This window comes from Ciconia boyciana, chromosome 11 (genome assembly GCF_034638445.1).
Source record: "Ciconia boyciana chromosome 11, ASM3463844v1, whole genome shotgun sequence".
Taxonomy (NCBI): Eukaryota; Metazoa; Chordata; class Aves; order Ciconiiformes; family Ciconiidae; genus Ciconia; species Ciconia boyciana.
Window position 1 is genome coordinate 12,034,554 of NC_132944.1, and position 14,641 is coordinate 12,049,194.

At 40.8% G+C, this 14,641-nt stretch overlaps 1 protein-coding gene across 1 annotated transcript in view; it reads right to left on the bottom strand.

Annotated features, from left to right (window-relative positions):
• The window catches only part of CHL1 (cell adhesion molecule L1 like), a 55,766-nt gene extending 43,844 nt beyond the window's left edge, over positions 1 to 11,922 (bottom strand). Inside the window, exons 1-3 of the mRNA XM_072875785.1 lie at positions 11,832 to 11,922; positions 9,730 to 9,835; positions 7,906 to 8,096 (exon numbers count right to left, since the gene is read on the bottom strand). Coding sequence (XP_072731886.1) covers positions 7,906 to 8,096; positions 9,730 to 9,835; positions 11,832 to 11,922 — 388 coding nt within the window. The remainder of the gene's footprint in view (positions 1 to 7,905; positions 8,097 to 9,729; positions 9,836 to 11,831) is intronic.
• Between the last annotated feature and the right edge of the window lie 2,719 nt (positions 11,923 to 14,641).

The following is a 14,641-nucleotide window of genomic DNA, read 5'->3' on the forward strand; positions in this document are numbered from 1 at the left end:
CTGGCAACCTGGCCAGCCTCAGCAGCCCAAAATGCAACGGGAGCACATCCAAGCAGAGGGGAAGCAGAGCTGGGATGGAGCCCACACCAAACCAAGCACTGGGAAGCTGCAGCTCAGAGATTATTGCAAAGAAATTAGTCTGAAAAACATAACCACTCCTTAAAAAAATTTAGCTAAGATAGTTTCAGGGCAGACGTTGTCTTCTGCTTTCATTCCAGACAAGTTCAAACTAGCGAAAGTTTCAGTCCAGGCAACTTCATTAAACAGCAAAATTAACAGCAATTGAACAGCAAAGGAATGAAAGCATCCTGGCTCTGCAAAATAAACTGGCACAGCAAATATTGCCCGGTGTTCAAGTCATGACAGGGAACTCTGATAGCGAATAAACAACATGAAACATCAGTGGTCCAGTGGCTCCACAGGATATCTACAGTGTCACATCGCAGGAGTCAAACCAAAGAAGGAAGGTGAGAAATGCAGCGCCAGGACTCTGAGGAGACTTTATACACTGTAGGATTAGTAAACATAAAAATAAGCAATCACTACAATGTTGATTGCCTGAATGCAGATTGTGCATAGATTTTATCTCCAGGAGGATTATTAATACGTTATGAATTCTTAGGAGAGGCAAAATGGAGCTAAATGAGCATTACTCACTCGGTAGGTGAAATTTCTGATAATGAAGGGAACTATATGTTAAAATCCAATATTTCAATAACCTACACTCTTCAAGCCCTGGAAAATACATCTACTGATTACTGGAGAGGTGGAACATTTTCCAGTAGGAAAAAGCCAATTTGTTGATCTAAAGCTTATTTATTCCCAAAAGCACATCAGTCTTAACAAAACATTAAGAAAGCTGGATCAGGTGAAGGATAAGGGATTTCTCACTAAGGCAACCAAAGAGACCAGCAAATAGACTAATAGTGAGATCACTCATCTAGGACATTGGAAACTCTTGTTCAAACCCATTTTCTGCCTCATTTGGCACAACTAAATCTGGGTCTCCAATATCCCAGTTGGGTGCCATAACCACTGGTCTTCTCAGTCAATTTCTGTAGCAAATAATTACAGAATTATACAAAAAGATAGCAATTTCCACCAGGAGTCAGTGAAAAATTATGGTCTCGGTGTCATTAGCTGCCACACGGGCATTCATCTCCAATGCATGGCCCAGATGTCTGCCTTTGGTCCCCAATGGGGGAAGCAGCAACCTGAATGCCGGTGTCCTCCATCTCTAATAAGTACTTGAACTACAGGCGGTCAGGTCTTCTGGGTTCTTCCATGCTGTTTTGTTTCACTTTGTTCATTGTGAAAAACATTGAAAAACTTTGATTTTCCCCTCAATACATAACTTCAAGTGTTTTGAATCCTTGAAGTTTTGCAAGGGAGGAAAACTCAACTTTCACGATAAATTCCTGAACCAAACCTTCTGACAAGCATATTTTCTCGCTGGGGTCCCACAGGTCTCAAAGACTAGAAAAATAACTGCTTCTGAATTCTGCATGAGGAGATTTATTAAAACTAAGAAGCTAGCATCACATTAGGCTTTGGCTCTTGCACATTTGTCTTCAGTATGTATATGTAGGCAATATTTTTTTTTTTGCAGTGTTCCTCTGTTTTAATTAGTGGATATTCCAGAATCAATCACTACTGATTTGTGGCTGATCACAGAAACTATCACAGCTGAATTAAGCTCGAAAGTATCATACAAGATTAATTGTGTCATGAAAGTGTTTAATACTGTATGGAGTTATCAATGCAGCACATGGATGCTATAAAATTTACAACCAATTGATCTCTTTGCAGCGATACCATTAAAACTGTCATGTCAATCTTTCATGCAATTCCCCACACACAGATATAATGAGAGGGGACAGAGAATCCACCGTAGCTCCAAGTGCTGCTTCTCACATATCCATAACACACAGGAGAACAACATTATTTAATGACTCTGAGAAAGGCTTGCTGAAGTACCAGTAGGATGGCTCTCACAACACAAGCAATCAAGTGGCACGTATGAAACAGCCATAGGAAAGATGAAAAACTGCACACCTGACTTCTGTTATGGAGACATCTTCTAAAAGCCCACCATGACATATAAAGCTCTCTAAACAGTCTTGGGAAAGGCTCCACTGCTCAAATATTATTTCCTGACAAGGCTGTACTGTGAATGCTGTACAGTACTCAAAAACCAGAATCACAGGGCTTTGACAGTGTGTAAACCATGGAAATGGTAGATTATCAGTGTCCAGAGTCATTTGTGCAAGGAACCAGGCTCTGATTAATCCCTGGGGTGACTCAAAGTTTAATGACTGAACTGTACTTGAGATTAGGCTGCAATACCACTGGCAAACTAGGTTGGCTGAGAGAAATTTCAGAAAGGAGGCTGGGTCACTCCCTCCTACTTCTTATCTGTTCAGAAAATGCAGTATCTCGACGAAAAGCAAACAGGAGGGAGACCATTACAATGCAATATAAAATCTAAATTTGAGTTTAGCAGTATAGATTCAGAAATATAGCAACCAGAGTTGGGGTACTCCAGTCCCCGGAAGGATTGCTTCAGATTTACTCAGGTACCTATTAGCACGCTTTGTCCTACAGCTTAGTTTTTGTCCTACTGCTGACTACAGTGACTTCACACAACTATAACTGTATTGAGTGTGGGGAATTTATACCAGTTTATATGAGAATGGAGCCCATTCAATCTGACATTTTACACGTAAAGTCTCAAGAAATTGAACTGAAGGAAAAGGGTTTCTCCAGGTAACTGTAGAAGTCCTTGAGACCCCTATGTCTGGTTTCTACCAGTATCTGGTGTAAAATGGGAGTCAACTTATTATGTTAAAATCAGCAATTAGCAAACATTTTGGGAAACTATTGTAGGAAAACATCACTATACACTAGGTCTGTTTTTATAACCTTCTCTGTGGATGCTGTTGGAGATGTGTCCTGGGCTAGATGGATGCTTAGCCTGACCCATCATGGATATTCTGAAGTTCTTCCATGCAAATAAATCCTTAAAGGATGTAAGAGTGAGCAAAAGTGGAAATAGTCAAGAATTTTCTATATCCTGGAAATTCCCAGCTCCTCAAACATTTTAATTAGTAGCTGACTGATTTGTTACACAGATCTATATCTTGTGCAGTGAACAGCCCAACATATCAAAGAATCATAAACATGACTTACAGTCACTGACCACGAGTTGTACCGAATACAGCTTGGGCAGCTTCCAGTACTCATCTCAGTACATCAACTGATATTCTGATCCATGTAGTATACGCAGTAGTTAAATCTGTAATTTTCATTGCAGCCTTTGAACTGTTATGAGATACGATCCTGCTTATTTACGGATTTTTAATTGCTGCATTACACTGAAAAAGTTAGGAAAGTCTGGCTGTCAGGAAGACCGTAGCTGTCAGTCCACTTGCTCTCAAAGAAGCTTTTATGATGGAATCAGTGACAGTCTTTTTTTCTGTGTAAATTTCTCTCTATTGCCCTTTCCAAAATGATGGTCACTGGCAACAGTCAGAGTGATCTCAATGATTTAGATGGCCAGAAAAGTTGTCAAAGGTATAGGACACTGGCTTAGGAGGCAAGAGGTTTACATTTTATTCCCACCACCTGCAAAGACTTGGTGAGTTACTCTCTTTTGTTTTCTCTTCCAAAAAGGCTATACTGAATGCCTTCGCAAAGCGTGTTACTGAGACCTCCTGCTTTAGTATCAGCTCAATATCTTTTAATGATCTCACAATATTCACGTCAGTTTTTTTGAATATTAATACAGGTTTTGCTTTCTTTGGTAATGCTAGAACTAACATCATTGGCATAGTATAGCCTGCTACTGGACAATTTTATGTTTAGGCTATGTTTCCATCCTCAGATCTTCAGTCTTTTAGAGCAACAGCTTTAAAAATACTGAGCATAAATCTTAATGCAGCCTACCATGAAGAGTCTTCTACACTACAGTTAATTAAAGAAGTTTAAACCGTACTTCTTCTTCCTCTGGCATTAAGCCTACTCAGTAATTCAAGCAACAGATTCCCTAAATACAGGAGGAGGGTAGATGAGGTCTGTGTTCACACCATTTAAATTCATTTTCATGCTGCATGGATCTTGTACCAATCTGAACTTTGTAAACAATGCGAACATATAGAGATCCTCAGACTCGATTCTTCCCCACTCTCCTTAATGTCATCATATATAGGGGAGGTGTGGTATTTTCATTATGTAGGTGACATTTAATGATCATTTCTGCTGACATTTCTATTGCTTTCCTGGAATGACTACTGTGAGTAAACAGTCTTTTGTTTTCCTTTTCAGCAGCAACCTTACTTTCCTTACAGACCCGGTATTCTCCTTCTGCAGTGTAAATGTAATTTATGAAAAAAACTGGCCTAGTCTGACTTGCTGGGTTTTTCTTCCCTTCATTGGCATAGTGACTTGCCAAGTAGCTTACACTTTAGTTGAATACAGCTGGCAAAGCACTGCCACCTCTGCATCATTATCATGAATGCATGTAGTGATCTCACATGTACCAGTATCTGCTTCAAAACTTGTGGGTGAATAGAGGTAATTTATCCCAAACTCTTCTGTGTCAGTGATTGCCTAATTTACAGCGGATCTGTGCACCAGCAGCTCTCTTTCACTGGAGTACAGTTGTAGACTATGCAGCACTTTAGAAAATCAAAGGTGTCTTCTATTACTCTCTGAATCCTGATTTAATTTGCGGCATCTACACTGCACCACTAAATGAAAGAATTTATGACAGAAGAGTATGAATAAAAGTAAATGTGCCTTAAAAGGTGTGGGAGTCGGGTAAATCCCTGTAATATATTATCTGTACCATTTATTTATTTTCTGGACTTAGGACTTCACATGTATTAGCACTAAAATTCCTCTTACATTTGATAACAACCATATTTGTAACTTCTCAATTAATTTGTTGCTAACTACCCCCAGTATATTTAATATCTACTCAAGCTAGTACAGACAATTTTTCATTAAAAGCAAAAATTATCTGCCCTGAGTACAGATTCAATAATCCCAGATACAGACATCAACTCATTCTTGTTTAAGCATATTTTTATTTTTAAGCATATTTTTAAGCATATTTTTTGGTTCAGTAGCAATGGAGTATCAGAATATTCTGCTGCTGGAGGTGATATACCTTCACTGAAACATGACACTGAGGTTTTTAACTCCTCTGAAAATTAATGAGTCTGAGACACTTTGCTTAAGAGAAGTCATATTAACCCCACTGCCCTGGCGAGACTCCAAAGTGAATAATTATGTCCTGTCTAAAGCTCTGAGTAACTGCATCACTCTCCTGTTCCTGCCTGAAACTCCAGTTGACAGCAGCTGCACTGTCCTACCTGTGGAGCCAACTTACATCAGAAGTTCAATAAACTTCAACTTACTGTCCTAAAACTTCATGCAATTCTCTACTAAGGAATGCTATTCCCTTAAAGCAACTGCATAAACCATAGAGCAATAGATGTAATCTTGGTAATTCCTCACCAAACACCAAGCTACTGCATTAGGGAATACTATTCACAGTGCAATGTGAAATACATTTAGCAAGGAAAAAAAATCCATAAAACTGGCTGGAAGGAAAATAAATCCTGTCTTTCATGAGGAGCACTGATAACAATACATTTACATGGCATCCTTAGCAGCCCTCTACCAGGAACTCTCCCAGCCCCTGCAACGTGTCTTATTTCCAACATGACCACACCGCCACGACTCTCCCACCCTGGCTATGCCTAAAATACTTCCCAGGATTCTTTCCTATGATAAAACCATGACAGAAATTATTATGCATGCTTCCCATAGTGTTTTTCATCTGCACTGACCTGCTAGAAGTCGTTTTTGTAGCTAGGTGGCCATTTCTTGTCACTGCAAAGCCTGAGAAGACTGTGGAGATATCCCCCGCCATGTGGACACACCACTTCCACATGTGCCCAGTCCTTTCAGATCCCCTAATAACAAAATATTATAGGAACTTGGAAATGCAGGATCTAGTCCGAAAAAAAACTCCACTGCGCTGTTGATTCTCTTCTTCTATGCCACTTGACTACATCATACAGTCTGTTTCATGTTCTCACCCTGCTCCATTATGGAGCCAGTGAAGTTTCTTGTCCTTCTACTAGGAAGGTTCTGCCTCAAATTTTCCTCTTCTCATTTAAGATATTTTGATCCTGAATTTATGACCAATTGTGTCTTCATCTTCCTATGTTACTTCCAAACTAAAAGTGCTTAAATGTATTGGTACAAAGCTGGTTGTATCAACATTGTCTTGATCAGGACCTTGAACTTTGCATCAGTAAATTTCATCCCACTTCTGTAGCCCTGGTCCTCAAAATCACCCATTTCCTCCTCTGCCCTTGCTCTATGCTAATGATGGAAGGACACATTTCTAGAATCAGTAATTTTCACTACTACCTTTTTGAGCTCATTTTCCATTCAGTTCCAGGTCTTTAATATTCTCCCTGTAAGTATTTATACCAAACCCTGAACGCTACTGACATCAGACTAAGGAACTCACAGTTGATTGGATCACTTCCCCTTGAGCTTTCAAACAATTGCATCAGTTGCTGTTTTGCAGTAACAAACTGCTATTTCTTCCATCCTTCCCCCCAGCTTCTGATTTCATGTTCCTTGCTCTGAGACGGAGACCATATTGTCCTCCCAATTTCTGGGCACTCAGTCGTGGTTGCCAAGCTGAAATACTACAGTCATGACTCTTAACAGCATTTGCTTTCCAGTAAATGTTTGGAAAGTGAAAGCATCACATGATTCCTAATTCTTTATCAAATAAATTTCTCCACTATTAGAGATGTCACTCCAACTTTAATTCAGGAGTTTCCCGAAACTCGGAAAGTGTCTTTTACAACACTTCCCCTAAGTGATTTGACTCAAACCAATTTTGTTTTCTTTGACAATGACTTCCTATTCCTTTATTGCCCACTACATTTCTAATTTTTAATACATTTATAACACTATTTAATTATCTATGCCATTATTTGTATCTTGCATGAACAGTTAATATCTTTCAATAACGGTACTGTACTTTCAATAACTGTAAGATGGCTACTCTGCCATTTTTCTGCTATTTGTTTTATCTCTCCAAATATTTTCATTTCTGTATTTCCGTGATGTGCTGGCATCAGCTCACAAACAAATTGTCCCTGCCCAGATTAGGTAGAGAATTTACCAGACTACAACTCTCATCAATATTTACGCTTTCTTCTTTACAGAAAGCGAAACGTATTAGAAGTGGAAGCACCACAAGAGCAAATAGTGGCTCTAACCAAATACAAACCAGAAAAGAATTCTTATAGGTTTTATGGCAAAGGCAAAGCAAGTGCTTTATAAAGGCATTTAAATAGTCAAGTCAAAGCAAATAATAATTTTCTGTCATTGAACATTCAGCTCTTCTGAGATGGCTATTAAAAAGTTTATACTAATTTACCCACTAACCCACCCTCTAGAGGCAAAGCGGGGCAGACGATACGCAGAAAGCAAAAGTAAACAATAAATGTTTTCCAAATTAATATATCTGGGAAAACATACACATAATCTACGCAGTTGTGTTTGTATTAAAGTTTGTAAGGAGCGTCAGTATCAGCTCTTGGAAACCTGTAAGAGGTTGATAGTCCACTGGTATTGTCTGAACTCCTGCATTCAGATTTGGTCATTTAGATTTCTGTCCTCAAAACCAGGAATGAAATGAAATCATTCCAGGGAGCACACAGATTTTTTTTCCTTCCAGTATGCACTGAATAACAAACAATGCATGTTTTACATATACCCTATTAGTAACTAGTTCTTCTCCATTTAATTTGAGGAAACACAGTTTTTCATCTTAAAAAAACAAAACAAAAGCAAAGCAAAAGCCCTTACTCGGAACAATTAGTTCAATTTCTTCTGACATGGCAGTTCCCAGCACGTTGGACGCAAAGCAACGATATTTCCCTTGAAAATTGGTGATGATTCCTCGATTTTGAATCACAAATGTTCCAGAGTTGTTAAATGCAACTATCCTCGGGTCAGATAATAAATCGAACGGTTTGCCATCCTTAGTCCAGTTAAAGCTGAAAAATAATACAAGTGTTACAAAGGACAGGTCACAGAACAGAGAGCACTATGGTACAAAACCAGCGGTAAATATGGCTCCAGTAGTGTACTATTAAAATAAAAGGAAAAACTTGATGTAAGAGGAGAGAGTTGAATGGTAGAATGACCACTGTGCTACTATAACTTGTGTTAGCTATTGGGCATGTCTCTCCTGTTGGACACTTTACTTTTGGATAACTGACTGTGACATGAAATAAGAATACACAGCTTAAGGCAAGGACAATAAATGAGAGAGACCATCTGTGAAAGCAAGAGCCACACAGTGAAAGGAACTAGAGGCCTGCAAAAAGTTGTGTCTGTAGGAGAGTTGGTACTTTAGACTGGCAAGGATTGACAGGAGCTCTTCTCATCCACAGGAGATACCATGGTTGAACCCGCGAGAAACTGAGATGACTCGACTGAGTTTCTCCTGGTCTTGATGTAGAATTACTTGTAGTTTTGATGTTACTGGGGTGTGCTTTTGACGAATGCTGAAGTACTGGTCATAGTTTATGTATCTGGAAGTCTCAGATGACTTGAAATTGGGCTAAACTGATTTAAAAGCAGAGACAGTTGGAAATTATAGTATAACATGCATTTAGTGGAACACGTACCTTTTTCAACATTTTGCAATGTTTTAAGAGAATAAATTAATGTTAAAAGAAATGTATGTTTTGGCACTTCACTAAGGCAAACTGCCTTGCGACTGTATGGAGAGGAATATGGGTTCCTATCGCCTAACCAGCTCTTTCACATACATTTAAAAACACCAGAAAACTTTTCATCGATCCACTGACAAACCATGAAACAAAGGAAAACTACAAATCTCCATTCAGAGCCCAATTAAAAATGATCAAATTATCTTGATATAAAAATGACAATTGCTTTTTTTAAGCAAGTTTAAATTGTGTTGCAGAGAAAAAAGAAAGGAAGGATTAAAGCGTAAAAATGACATGCAAAGCAGCTATTAATTTAGCCCATACACCATCCAATGGCAAAAGTCTCAGGAGGAGCTTTTACTATGTTGTTATTACATTTTTGTTAATCACATTTTCATTAAAAATCTTTTTCCTTTTTACATTGGTGTAAAATACACGAGGCTTATCTTTGGATATTTATTTGAGTTACGCCTTATGTGTATATTTGTAACATCACCACGGCCATGATGATGTCAGGTACAGACAAGGTATCTGATAAAATGCAAATGTGATCTCTGAATACACGGTTTAATGTGTTTGGTATTTTTAGGGTTGCTGAAAGGCAGAAGAACAGCTGGGACCCTTTGATTACCATACACCTCCTATCTTTTGCAGCACAGCCCAGACAAGCTCTTTTAAATCATGGGGTGAACTTAGCACATGCTAGAGAAATGGAATATCTCCCAGGAAGAAGAAGGCATGTTGATACCTATTCACAGAGTGAGTGGAAGTGATCGAGCTACAAAAGCTGAACGGCCTAAATGGAAACCCAAACCTTAACCTCGCCTTACAATGATGAGCAGGTTACTGTACACCAGCTATTCCTCCCCTCCTCAAAAACAGAACAGTGTTTGGCAAAGGCTAAAAGCAAACTCAATTTCTGCTTGCTTCTCCAGGTGAAAGCAGTACTCACGTGGGCTGTGGGTTTCCTCTAGCTTCACATTTAATTGTAAAGTCCTCATCAAAAGGGTAGGCAACCTGGGTGTGAGATTGCTCTGTGATGGTTGGAAGCTGCACAACTGAACACAAAGAGGTACTGGGTTAAAATGCCATTCAAGTAAAACTGTGCTCCGCTCAGGTCCTTTCTTCAAAAGAGACAATGTCAGGATTGCCTTACTGCTGCAAAGAGTGAGGCTTGCCTTAAAAGAAAAAGGATGACGATCATCATCTTCCTGGCATCAACAATACTCTCTCCTCCCAAAACCGAACACTACCATGGCCTCAGCAGCCAGAGGAAGGCTTGACAGCACTGGCTATGTTCAGCCAGCCACTCAGGGGCATCACCCGTGCACGCTTCCATGTCAGACCAACCCATACAGGGCAGAGGAGAGCTGGGGCCATGCTAAAGCTAAAACCAAAGCATGAGTGTGTGGACTGGTAAATTTACTCAGCGGTGAAGTCAATAACCGGCTTTTTAATCCAGACACAGATAGACACACATGAAGTAGCAAACTGATATCTCCATCCTGGATAAAATTGCCAGGAAATCCATGGACTGCAAAGATGACTTAATACCCCCTCCAGGGTACAGCGCGGGAAGAGCCGTTACCAGTCACACAGTCACGCAATGATGTTTCACTAACTTTTTTTTTTCTAAGGGAATTAAAGTGTTGCGAATGTCTGTGTAACAGAGCCGCACGAGGGAGAATGCTCCCCGCAGTGGAGCTGGTGGTAATAGGATCATCACATTGTTATAAACAGCCAGGAAGAAAATTAACATGCTCTTTGGCTTCTCTTTTAAGTCCAGGAAGCTCAAAGCTGGAGCAAAACGTGGTGTCTTGCCATACCATGTGGTCTCAAAGCCAAACACTTCCAAGCCCACCAGCTTCACTGATCACACATAATTCCTTTTTATTAAAATATAAAATGCTTCATTAAAGCAAATTAAGGGCTAGATGGTTCCCCTGTGTAGGTACTTAAAAGCAGTGGATGCCCAGACAGTTTGTCCTGCACTTTACAGTCACAGCTCCACTTTTGCTTTATTTAAACACAAGGAGCTACTGCGGTACCTTCCTCTAAAAAATTTCACTTCCAGATGCTGTTAAACAAGTTTGGATAGCTTTAGAAAAATATCTTATAAACCTGCTTGCTTGCCTTCTCCTTTGCAGCCAGGGCTATTGGCAGACTCCAGAGTGCTAACAGCTCATGGCAGGTCTACACGATGCCCTGAAACTGGCCCGTGTCCTACTCTGAGGCTACAGCACCCAAAGCCCTGCGAAGAACCTATATTTCTTTTTCCTTAGGTTTATTTATTTATTTATTTATCACCACCATAATTCATTCAAAACCCAATATTGTTGAGTTCTGCTTTGTTGTGGGTTTTTTTTCCCCCAAAAAACCCTGTAGTTTGTAATCCTCCTGGTCCATTTATGTTTGAAAAACACAAAGCTTGGGAGATCTGGGCTGTACTCCAGGCAGTGGGGTCCACCGGCTTTCATTGGATTGTCCCCTGTGAGCCTCATCCCGTATTTTACACATGTCCTGAAACCACACCAACCGTGTAAAACAGGCAGTTTGAATGCATCGTAGCCAGAGAGGGATAAAGGAGGTGCTCCCCAGGGCGGTATGCGAGGCATAGGAAATTCTACTCTGGGGACTAATGTACGCCCTGAGACATACACCTGCTCCTTTTTCAGACTGAAACGGCAGGTTGCAAGACAAGTAAGTAAGGGTATATGTACATCAAACAAGCTTCAGGGAGATTCAGAGCCAAAATGAGGAATTTATGTGAAGGACAAAACCAGACCCTTGGAGCTAAGCGGTGTGTTGGATCGCAAACATAGATACCTGTTATTAGACAAGTTTACTGCTACATTTAAACAGGTCCAAACAAAGCAGCTTACATTTTTATCACACCTGAATTTCCCAAAGGCCATGTTCTGGCAGAATTAAATTCAAAATGGAACAACTGAAAAGCAGGATTTAATATTTTTTTCTTCAGGGAAAGGTTAAAAAAAAAAAGGGGGGGATACCAAAAGAAAACAGCAAAGTGTTCAGTAAATACCTACAACTCACCTGATAATGGTATTCCAATAGCTACTGCCAAACTCAATACAAAGAAAAACGGGCATATGGTGATGCCTTTTGTGCTTAATAGCATCTTCATCACTCTTCTGTAAACAAGGAGTCCAAACAGAATGAGAGATACCTTATGCTTCCTCTCACCGTAACTTCAAATCAGATGTAAGGACGTGAAATTGGAAGTCTAGCAAGGAGAAGAAACAGCCATATTAGCTTGCATTATTAACTTGGCTCTAACAAGGTTACTAAATTAAAGCAATGTTTCAGGATTTGCAGCTAAATTGCAAATTGCTCTAAGTGGTACAATTTCCTCTCCTCTCTCCCCACCCCTTGGCTTCGGGAAGGTCCTCTATTAAATTTCTAACAAAAAAATACATGCACAAAAGTACAAATGCATTATAGCACAGAAGTATAATTATTTTTTTGTTTTGCAATTAAAAGTAGGGACGGTTTAAAAGATGGTATATTTGTAATCATTCCAGTTCATAAATTTTTCTAATGAGAGTAGTGTAAGTTGGAAAGTAATGTAACAGATCTAATGAGAGAAATTTGGTACACTAATGACCTTGTTCATAAATCTCGTATGTCTTTTATCTTTCATTTATGTTTAAAAAAGGACACAATCTAGTTTAATTCATTAATAAGGACCAGAATATGAAACCTTTGCTTTTCCTCCATAATCCCAGAACTACTATACATAGGTTTTACACAATCCATTATACACCCTTAGGTTCTGCATTACAAGGCAAAAATGTCAGGCGGCCGCCAAAAGGAGACATATTCAGCTCTAATGAGCATTTAAGTGTAATTCACAGAGGCGTAAAGGAGAGAGAATTCTACAAACGTGGGCATATGGAAAATTTCAGTCTTCAGCATCATACACAATAGCTCAGTGAAATATTAACCGGTATAAGATATGTTTTGTACCTGTGCATCTGCTAACATATAGCACTTATGGGACATCAGTCTCAAGAGAATTTAGACCTCAGTTGTCAACATAATTTTGCAAGAGCAATGTTCAAGACAAGGCTACTCTGATGAAGGTAAGGGCCAACCCACTGGCAGCCCAGCCCTGCACAGCGAGCTCCGATTCAAGCCACTGAGTTCACAAGCAGAGCTGTACAACCATGGCAATACATTTCCAGACTAAGCCTGGCTTGCACACAGCTCATGTATCTTTGCACATACCACCTGGTTAATCCATGGATCAGAAAAGCAATCCCAGGATCACCGAGAGCAGTTGGCATGTGGGGGCAGGCAGGAGGTGGGACCTGGCTAGTGTCCTGGGGATGCTTTCCCTTGCCCAGCACAGCTGGCTGCAGCTGGAGCAGCTGCAGCTGGAGCAGAGACAGCGTCGAGCCATGCAGCCCGCACACTCTGGCCCATGACACTTTGATGGCTGGTTTGCTGGACCTCTACAAAGCACAGGCATGAAGCAGAGATTTCCCTTTTACCCAGCACGCTCCCTCTTGCGTCAGTTCTCGGAGATGAGCAACAGCTTGCGCTGTGGCCCTTTCTCCAGGGGCATTAGCAGGATAAATTCTGTTCACTTGGTCACTAGTTCAAGAAAACTTTCTGGAAGTTAACGTCTTTGAGACCAAAATCCCTGGGTGAAGATTGAAATTGGCCAATGAGGGGACAAGAGACAGACACTATAATCACATAAGCCTCATTTCTTTAGAAATGAGGCTAAAAAGCAGATGTCTTTTAAGTATCTTAGGCACCGAGCGTTCGCTGATGGAAGAAGCCGACTAATCTGCTTAGCGCCTCACTCCACAGAGGGGGACGGCGCAGAAGGGCACCAGAGGGGACGGGGACCCGCTGGCTGAGCTGCCACCCCCAGGTTGTGTCTGGGTGCAAATCAGGCAGAACCAGGCAACATCAGTAAGTTCAGTCTTGTGGCAGTCGACATTTCCCTCAGTTTGACTTCTTCTAGCTCTGACTTGTGAGCAATAGACCTTTCCAAACCTCAGTCCAATAAAATCTGGGCTGTATCGCAGCATGGGGAGGGTACACACTACCCACAGCCGCACAGCAGCCCCAGCCAGCAGCTACCTGATGGCTGCCCAACTTCTGTCACGGCAGGACTGGGCTCTCCTACCCTGCCTTACCTGGTCCTGGCAGATGCTCAGTTCCAGTTCTGTCTGTGTCATCGATGGTAAAACAGATGCTCTGGCAGCAAACCCTCTAGCCACACAACTGCAATTCAGGCTCATAAAAATCTGACCAGTGTCATTGCTTGCAGATGGTACATTAGTGGTAGTGAAGCCCTCTTCTTCCTGATCTGCTGACAGCTCTGGGGACCAGAGCAGCCCGTGTCAGGATGCCAACCAGAGGAAGGGGAGCTAAGATTACAGGAGGTGTGCAGCTGGCTAAGGTTGCAGACTGAGGAGTAGGAAGTTTCTTTTTACATAAATGTTGCAAAGCATTGTACAGATTGAGATTAAATTCAAGAAAAAACAGGAAAACAGCTTGATTCCTTAACCAAACCCATTAGCTCACACTTGCTTTTTTCTTTTTTTAATAAAGTGACAGAGAACAAAGAAGAAATGCACTAAATAAAAAGGATATCCTTTATCATGTGGTACAGCACAACTTGCCTCTGCAGGCTGCTGTAATTAGTCGGTCTGTCTAGCGCCTCGCTCTTTTTCCCTGTGTTGAATACTAATGCAGGGGGCCGACAGCACCAGCATTTGGAAGCAGCGAGCTCTTCCGGACCGATGGCACTGGACTTGTGTACAGCAATTGGATACTTCCAAAGGCCACTTGCAAATCTCCCTGCAGCTGCATTTAACCTCTGCCAT